The sequence below is a fragment of the Phoxinus phoxinus genome, assembly GCF_949152265.1.
Source record: "Phoxinus phoxinus genome assembly, chromosome: 18".
Taxonomy (NCBI): Eukaryota; Metazoa; Chordata; class Actinopteri; order Cypriniformes; family Leuciscidae; genus Phoxinus; species Phoxinus phoxinus.
Genome location: NC_136893.1, coordinates 1,178,548 through 1,188,547, shown reverse-complemented (window position 1 = coordinate 1,188,547; position 10,000 = coordinate 1,178,548). Strand labels below are relative to the sequence as shown.

Here is a 10,000-nt window from a genome sequence, read left to right as displayed (position 1 = left end):
TCATGTTGTTGTATGGTTGCTAGGGTGTTGCTATGCATTTGCTGATATGTTTTGAGAGTTTGTTTTATCATGTTGCTGCGTGGTTACTAGGGTGTTGCTATGCAGTTGCTGATGTGTTCTAAGAGAGTGTTTTATCATTTTGCTATAACAAAATAAGCTAGTTAGCGAACAGGAATGGGTTTTCCAAAGCATGAAATACCTCCTTACAGAGACACTAACCTGATATCCATTATCTCCTGGTTCCCCACGTTCACCTTTCTCTCCTAGAGTGCCCTGTAAACACACACACACACACACACACACACACACACACACACACACACACACACACACACACACACACACACACACACACACACACACACAAACACACACACACACACACACACACACACACACACACGCACACTGATATGTTGTTGTATTTCTTCATCATAGAGATGTAAATATCACCGGCTCTTTATTATGTGATTTGAGTCCAGATGTTCAACATAAACAGGAAGTTAAAGGAAATTAAGACCTACTGGTTCACCTAAGGGCCCGGGTGGTCCTGCCGTTTTACTGTCTTCTCCTGGGTAACCCTGAAAAAACACACATAATCAAACTGTCTTAACACCAATTATAGATGCTTTCACAATATGATTTACTGCTTTAGCAGTTTTAAGCATTATTTGTACTAATTTAACCCAAATTAGACATTTAGATAGGAGATAAGGAGATAAGATATCAAATTATGTTGTACAACCTTTTCTCCCTTTGGTCCCGGGGGGCCTGCTGGACCTTGCTTGCCAGTGTGACCCTATGGATAAAATAAAAATAGATAATTTTCTTGTCTAATGCAAAGTAATATTCGTTTTTGAATAGTGATAGGCTGGCTGGGCTGATTAATTGGCAGACATTTGATATAATCAATCGATAATTATGGAAAAGCGATACTTTAGGGCTTCGCTCCCAAAACGTTCGGCCAGTTTACGTGTTTGTTTTTTGTAAGCATTCATATTTTTGCAACTCACAGCGTAACCTTGCAGTCCCAGCTCTCCCTGAGATCCCATAACTCCAGGTCGACCCTGCAAGGTAATGGACAAAACACACACGTTAGCTTGTGTTTGGTGGCAAATAACCGGCTAAAAATAACCCGAGTGTTTCCTGTCAGCAATGCTGTCCTGAAAAACATATTATTGGATGGCGTCTTAAAAAAATGACTCCTGCTGCTCATCCCATTATGGCTCCTTGGAAAAGCATTCGCTTATGAAAACAAGATGCTGGGTTCCTAACAACACTTGTTTTTACATTTCATCGATGTCGTTAAACACGGTCAAGTCCCAGACATTTTCTCTGCTTATAAATTCCAGCCTAAAACCACCAAATCAGCAGGCGCTTAACTGCATTGTACAAGAAAAGCGGATTAGACCCTAGCATCTCTAACGACATTAGTGTAAATCCCATCAAAAAGCTTTGGTTCACTTCCAAATCCTGCTAATGTTTACACACACCTTAATTGATCCAGGAAAGTCAGCGAGTTTGAGGGTAAAACTCGTTCTCAGCATGTTAAGAGCCGGAGGAAATTATTGCGCTTCTGTAACTCACTGATACATACAGCAATTACTTTTAATACCCAATTAATTGAACTAAACATTTTGCAATAAGGTTTACCAATGCATTTTTAAGAAAAAATCTATTGTATGCTGTAAAAACGTATTGCTTATTGTTAGTCAATGCGGTAACACTTTACTAGAAGGGGTGTGCATAAGGCATAAGACACATGTCATGAATATGAAGGAGGTTTAATGCATGTTTATGACAACTGTCATTAAGGGCCCTATCTTGCACCCAGCGCAATTGACTTTGTACAGCGACGCATGTATCATTACTAATTTGCACCCGCGCACAGCGGACTCTTCCCTCCACAGACGCACGTCGGTAAATTAGGGAATGAACTTGCGCTCGGGGGGGGGGGCGGTTCAGTGTAAAGAGGAGTGTGTTCCGGCGCAAACGTTCCCTGGTGATATTCTGCAGTTCCAGAAAACAACTCCGCCGCTGACCAGGAGAAACCCAGTCTAAAGACAGCGGCGCCGCGCGTTAGTCATGTGCTATTTTAAGAGCGCGTGCTTGACCATTATGTAGCGTGTGAACAACACACACACTTTGATTCTCTAATCTAAACACACGCAGCAGATTTAATTTTTGCAAATCGTGCATTATTACAAGGAAAAATATTAACACACGAGGAAAATCATTGTTGTGTCCGTGAACATGTGAAAAAATAGGCATAAATCTAGATTACACATTTACCCAAATTATTATACGCCTGTTTAACCGAAGCTAATGTGTGTGTGTTTCTCCATCATCCTCATACAATGTCACTTCTCTGTGTTTTACAAACCCGCCGTTATAATAGCAATCCGCCGTTATAATAGCAATCCGCCGTTATAATAGCAATCCGCCGTTATAATAGCAATCCACCGTTATAATAGCAATCCGGCGTTATAATAGCAATCCGCCGTTATAATAGCAATCCGCCGTTATAATAGCAATCCGCCGTTATAATAGCAATCCGCCGTTATAATAGCAATCCGCCGTTATAATAGCAATCCACCGTTATAATAGCAATCCGCCGTTATAATAGCAATCCGCCGTTATAATAGCAATCCGCCGTTGTAATAGCAATCCACCGTTATAATAGCAATCCGCCGTTATAATAGCAATCCACCGTTATAATAGCAATCCGGCGTTATAATAGCGATCCGCCGTTATAATAGCAATCCACCGTTATAATAGCAATCCGCCGTTATAATAGCAATCCACCGTTATAATAGCGATCGTTATAATAGCAATCCGCCGTTATAATAGCAATCCGCCGTTATAATAGCAATCCGCCGTTATAATAGCAATCCGCCGTTATAATAGCAATCCACCGTTATAATAGCAATCCGGCGTTATAATAGCAATCCGCCGTTATAATAGCAATCCGCCGTTATAATAGCAATCCTCCGTTATAATAGCAATCCGCCGTTATAATAGCAATCCGCCGTTATAATAGCAATCCTCCGTTATAATAGCAATCCACCGTTATAATAGCAATCCGGCGTTATAATAGCAATCCGCCGTTATAATAGCAATCCGCCGTTATAATAGCAATCCTCCGTTATAATAGCAATCCGGCGTTATAATAGCAATCCGCCGTTATAATAGCAATCCGGCGTTATAATAGCAATCCGCCGTTATAATAGCAATCCGCCGTTATAATAGCAATCCTCCGTTATAATAGCAATCCGGCGTTATAATAGCAATCCGCCGTTATAATAGCAATCCGCCGTTATAATAGCAATCCGCCGTTATAATAGCAATCCGCCGTTATAATAGCAATCCTCCGTTATAATAGCGATCCGCCCGCCGTTATAATAGCAATCCGCCGTTATAATAGCAATCCGCCGTTATAATAGCAATCCGCCGTTATAATAGCAATCCGGCGTTATAATAGCAATCCGCCGTTATAATAGCAATCCGCCGTTATAATAGCAATCCGCCGTTATAATAGCAATCCGCCGTTATAATAGCAATCCGCCGTTATAATAGCAATCCGCCGTTATAATAGCAATCCGCCGTTATAATAGCAATCCGCCGTTATAATAGCGATCCGCCGTTATAATAGCGATCCGCCGTTATAATAGCAATCCGCCGTTATAATAGCAATCCGCCGTTATAATAGCAATCCGCCGTTATAATAGCGATCCGCCGTTATAATAGCGATCCGCCCGCCGTTATAATAGCAATCCGCCGTTATAATAGCAATCCGCCGTTATAATAGCAATCCGCCGTGGAACAAGCGCGCCGGCTCTTAAAGGGAATGTGAGAGGACGCTCTGATTGGTTTATTTCACGTTACGCCCAAACCACACCTATGAGTAATGAAGCGACTTCAGACTCACACATTTTAGATTTGCGTCGGGCGCAAGAGTCGTTTATCCCGCCGGTATAATAGCGACAGCGCCCGGATCCGCCCACAGAGTTACTTGCGTTTCGCGTTTGATACTAAGTAGTTTCTTAAGTTTGATAATTAATTATTATGTCATGTTTATGATATATTTATGACAGGTTATGTTGTCTTGGTAATGTCAAGTTGTCATGACAAAGACATCTCAAACAATGTCATATTTGCATTAAAAATGTCATAATTGAGCGAATGACACTTAATGACAGTTGCATAAAACCTGTGTCATATCATGATTATGAATGTGTCATGTCAGTCTTATGCACAGGCCTTCAAGTAAAGTGTTACCATTAATGCTTTAGCTAATGCTAACAAATGAGTGACACCACTTTAATCAACAAAACAATCCACTAACTGAACCAATCTCACATTTGAACTGTTGTTTGTGTGGCAAAAAGGCAATAATTATTTATATAATACAGCATTATCTAGGACTCCCCCAGTGGTGCAATCAAATACAGCAACACAATGCAGTATAATGTTAAGGTTGTGGGTTCATGAATTAATGAATTAATGAATCCAGTGCATCCATTTCTCTGATCCGGACTTTCACGAGTTCACACTCACAAATAAGTCAGATAGAATAAATAGTATGCGTATTTGGCGTGCTGTCCGAGGAGAGGGCTCCGGGCTCGGTATTCGGCCCGAACCCAGAGTACTCCCCCCGTATTGCTGGTTTAGGAAGTAACCAGGCGAGTGTGAGGAGACGGGGTGGTGGAGGGATGCTGAAAAACTGTCGAGGAACGTTGGTGAGTCAAATGAGTATGTATATAGGTCTCCACTCATGCTGATTGGATAGAAATGTTGATTACTGATTGTTGACAGCTGGTTGGAATGATGTGATAATTGAATCAATTATTTGAACGTGCTCCTCCCGAACTTTGTTTATAAAACATCATGTATTGTTTGGCACTGCTACTGAAGGCTTCGTGATGGTGATTAGGATACCGATTAATAGTAATCATCTTTGGGATTTGCACAGCCAATTCTCAATCACAAGCTCAAAAGACTTGGAGAAAGCGTGAAGGGATGTGTTAAAGAAGAAAGCACACTAACTGCGGGTCCTCTGGTTCCCCGAGCACCTTTGAGTCCTCTCTCCCCAGTCTGTCCGATTTCACCGGGCGAACCCATTTCTCCCAGTTGACCCGGCGGACCTTTTTCACCCTACCAAAGAGGAACATGAAAACATCAAAGGGAAGGACTGGTCTACATTATTTACATGTGTGGACGACGAGATAAATGCGAAATTTAATGTGAAAATAAAGAGCAAGACATGCCCCAAACAAGACAAGACAAAGAAGAGCTTGTTATTAAGGGGTGTTGTGAAAAACTTTTCAGGAAAGTCTCATTTGTTAATATATTAACTAGCATGAGCTGACTGAGCAAACATCACAGGGAAATGGTCAAGAAAACATTTTGCTCGATTCTAGTTCAAATATATATATAATTGTTCATTGTTAGTTCATATCAGTTCACAGTGCATTAACTAATGTTAACTTTAACGCCCCAGTGTAGTGACGGGGACACTATACTGACAAAGAGCGCCGTCCTTCGGATAAGACGTTAAACCGAGGTCCTGACTCTCTGTGGTCACTAAAAATCCCAGGATGTCTTTCGAAAGAGTAGGGGGGTAACCCCGGCATCCTGGCCAAATTTGCCCAGTGGCCTCTGTCCATCATGGCCTCCTAATCATCCTCCTATATATATACTAATTGGCTTCATCACTGTCTCCTCTCCACCAGTAAGCTGGTGTGTGGTGGGCGTTCTGGCGCAATATGGCTGCTGTCGCATCATCCAGGTGGATGCTGCACATTGGTGGTGGTTGAGGAGATTCCCCCCTTCTATGTAAAGCGCTTTGAGTGTCCAGAAAGGCGCTATATAAATGTAATGAATTATTATTATTATTATTATTAAATTCTAACTCTGCATTAATAAATGCTGAAAATAACAATAACTATGAGTGATAGATGCTGTAGAAGTGTTGGTCATTGTTAGTTCATGTAAACTAATGCAGTTAACTAGTTTCAACAAACGAAACCTTAAGGAGTACCACAGGGCTCTATTCGAGGCCCATTTTAGTTCTGACACAATGCTCCAGATTGAAAACACCTCTTGTGCAAATAAAATGTAGAGGTTCCCCATATTGCTTTGATGTAATTTAATGCAATTTTGTGGCTATAATTAATGTTGATTAACAGAAACGCTGGTACCTTCTTTCCTGGACGTCCACGGATGCCCGGCAGACCCTGTTTGCCCTCGGGTCCCTGATATAGAAACATCTGCTTTAACTTCACATCATCAGGAGAAATTTCAGAACATCTCACATCTCAACTTGCATTGTCTAAAGAGCAGTTTGGAGAAATTTCATCTGAACATATTCCACCACAACTAAATGACACACATGTATTATGTTATATGAGACCCTGGACAACAAAACCAGTCACATGGGTCACTTTTTTGAAATTGAGATTTATACATCATCTTAAAGCTGAATATATCATCTTTCCGTTGATGTGTGGTTTGTTAGGATAGGACAATATTTGGTCGAGACACAACTATTGAAAATCTGGAATCTGAGGAGCAAAAAAATGTAAACATTGAGAAAATCTCCTTTAAAGTTGTGCATTTATGTTCACGATTGTGCTGCATTCACTCACAAAAATACATGTTTTATATATTTACGGTAGGACATTTACTAAATATCTTCATGGAACATGATCTTAATATCCTCATGATCCTCATAAAAGAGAAATGGATAATTTTGACCCATACAATGTATAGTTGCTATTGCCACAGATATACCCGTGCGGCTCCAGACTGGGTTTGTGCTCCAGGGTCACATTTGTATTATATTTGTATTATATTATTATTATATTAATTCTTTATTCTAGACTCTAAGGTCCATATCACAAAATGAAATAAAAGAATAACATACAAACATAGATTTGGATACATCAAACATTATTTTAAGAACATACAAAACTTGAGTTCGAGTGCTTCCAGGACCAGGAGGAATAACTTGCATCACTTAATATAGGATCAATTAAGACCATTATGATAGTGTTTCTCGAATCACCCAATCGACACATGAAATGATACATAATTCCTTAACACAGCATGCAATATAGGAACATCACTAGATACGAACAATTGGCTTGCACTTGTCCACCTTGGAAATTTCAACCTAGGGTCCTTTGCACCATGACCTCGAGCCAAACTTTAATAATGTTCGACCAAGGGAAAAAGCTTCTGGGGGCTTGGCTCGAGGTCATGGTGCAAAAGGACCCTAGGTTGAAATTACTCCGAACCATCCCTTTAAATGCCACCGGAAGCTTTCTCAGTTTAGCTGTACTATATCTACACCATAGATGTGCCGTGTAAAAAAGATATGCACTGCATCATTGTCATCACTAACCGGGAAGCCTTTTTTCCCAGGATCTCCAGAAAGTCCTGGTGGGCCGGAGTCACCGATCTCGCCCCTCTCCCCGGCTTCTCCCATTGGTCCACGGTCACCTGGCTCACCCTAAGAAGCGAGAAAACAATACAATTATAAATTACATAACAAATATTTCCAATAATGAGTGGGTTCAGGTACAATGATTTTAGGAATCATCATACCGGTAACTTTGTCTTTAACATCAACCTATCTAGGGACTATGGATAAATATTTGTCAATTTATACATTTTACATGTACATTATTATGTGTATTGTCCATGATCAAATAAACAAAAAGAAAGAATAATATGGCAAATTAAACATGTACGCAAGTGCATTCTGGGCAAACCAAAGAAAAAACTCACAGCAAACAAGTTTTTACAAAACAAATACGCGGGAATAACGCCACTTTGAGGAGACCGAGAGAAACATGAGGATGTATTTCTGCTCAGCAACACTGGACATCAACACACGGCACACGCTAATAACTGTTCATTACCGTCTACCTTCTGTGTAGAACAGTTCTAGCTAATAGTGTATTAGACAGCACTGTTAGACAGATCGTAAACTAATGAACTCGGAGAATGCAAGCGCTGTCGTTCTCAGCACCGTCAAAATAAAAGGCTCACGTCACTTCAGAGTCGCTACTGGCGCTGCGAACGCAACCAGGAAAATGTTCGTATGGGAATCATTAGTTTTCGGGGAACCTGGAGGCTCGTTCCTAGACTATCCCCTTCGGTGACACTTCAGGAACGTCCTAGGACAGCTTTAATCTGCAGGCTCACCTTTGGTCCGTCCTTCCCTTGATGCCCGTCTTCTCCGGGCGGCCCTGGAGGACCCTACGACAAACAGTGACAGATTTAGAGAAGCATCATGGGATTCATCCACACATCAGACGCTCAGCTGACTCAGACATGTGCTTATCGCTTATCCTAGAGGCCTTTACCGCCATTTTACTTGTACAAGCAAATCAACACACCTGACTGCAGTATTAGCGAGATTACGCATAAATATTTGAATAACATATCAGAATTTTTTTCCACAAGGCAGTAATGAGAATTATGATTTATTTCTGTTGAATTTATGATGAATATTTATGGTGATTTAATATGAGCATGACAGGCTTCATGAGATTCCCCCCATGTCATCATATATCCAATAACAAACACAGAGAAGTGCTTGAATAATTGAGTAACCAGAGACGTTCAGTGTGTGCGGCCCGAGGGTCCGTCTGTCGGATTATTGACTGTTCACTCGCGTCAGTTAAAGCGATGGAAACACACGGACGGATCACGCTCACGTGGACGTTAGGAGTCGTGTGGGGTTGAGACTCACTCTGATGCCCAGTTGGCCCAGTTCTCCTTCTTCTCCAGCAAGCCCTGCTTCACCCTGGAAGAAGACAGAAAGACACAGGTGCCAAATGCCAATAGATCTCACTTTGATACTGTTATTATTAATAAAGCTTGTCAGTATAAATCATCAGACTCCATTGTATTTCATTGCAAACAGCAGCTTGAACAGTAGCCGCGTTTCCATCACCCTGCACATTGCGAATTGAAAATACGTCCAATGGAAACACGTCAATTTCACAAAAACTCACATTTCTGTCAGGACCACAATCGCCATATATGATTGACAATTAGCATACAGTTTGGATTGGCGGTATAGTTCTGTTCTGGGCGAGAACTCCCATGCAGACTAGCATTAATAAGAGCAGCAATAACCCGGCTTAGGGTGAACACAACAGAACCAACAGGAGTGTATTACAGATATCATTAATTCAAGATTTTAAGTACGACATAATTTGAGAATTTTGATTCAAGGGGAATCCTGACTGACGAGTGGAGCTGGGGAGGGAGGAGGGTAATGCGCTCCTGAGAAACGCGATCGCTGCTGATAATACTGAAGAGCTTATATATGAATACGGTGATAGTGTCGTATTCCTATAGGTAGAGGATCAGCTGATAGTCAGCTGATGCAAGCTTGGCTAACGTGACCAGCCAGAACTGACGCTACGCTTGATTTATCGCAAAAGTTTTTCCGCTCGCACGAGTCTGTCCTCGCCACTAATGCTGATAACACACACACACACACACACATTAAGTTTTAGTCTCATAACATCGGTTAATGGAAACGCCGTCATTTCGCAATAGTTTTTTGTCGGTATTAAGAAAAAAATCGCAAACGTTTTGCGCAAATCTGTAATGGGAACACGCCTAATGTCTCCTTTTGCGTTCAACGGAAGACTTGAAATACTATAGCATTGGTCATTTTTGGATAGACAATCCCTGTAAGAGTTTTAGGAGGGTCTGTCTCACCTTGAGTCCAGGTTCCCCCACGGGCCCCTGCTCTCCTTCAGGTCCTGGAGGTCCCTGAGCACGCACAAAAGAGGGAAAATCACAGTTTTCAGACCCAAAACACAAAAATTAAGCTCAATAAAATACCCTGAAACATAATTAATTTACTAAAAATAATCAAATTGTGCTATTCTTGACTTTTCTGCAGTGCAATGTGTTGTGTTGCACCATAGGGTGCCTACATGTGACCCTGGACCACTAAACCAGTCACATGGGT

General features: G+C 41.3%; 1 protein-coding gene across 1 annotated transcript in view; it reads right to left on the bottom strand.

The window, feature by feature from the left end:
• The window catches only part of col24a1 (collagen type XXIV alpha 1 chain), a 126,587-nt gene that overhangs the window by 23,109 nt on the left and 93,478 nt on the right, over positions 1-10,000 (bottom strand). The window contains exons 35-44 of the mRNA XM_079588826.1: positions 9,745-9,798; positions 8,762-8,815; positions 8,212-8,265; positions 7,406-7,513; positions 6,201-6,254; positions 5,047-5,154; positions 1,014-1,067; positions 746-799; positions 525-581; positions 220-273 (exon numbers count right to left, since the gene is read on the bottom strand). Of these exons, the coding sequence (XP_079444952.1) occupies positions 220-273; positions 525-581; positions 746-799; positions 1,014-1,067; positions 5,047-5,154; positions 6,201-6,254; positions 7,406-7,513; positions 8,212-8,265; positions 8,762-8,815; positions 9,745-9,798 (651 nt within the window). The remainder of the gene's footprint in view (positions 1-219; positions 274-524; positions 582-745; positions 800-1,013; positions 1,068-5,046; positions 5,155-6,200; positions 6,255-7,405; positions 7,514-8,211; positions 8,266-8,761; positions 8,816-9,744; positions 9,799-10,000) is intronic.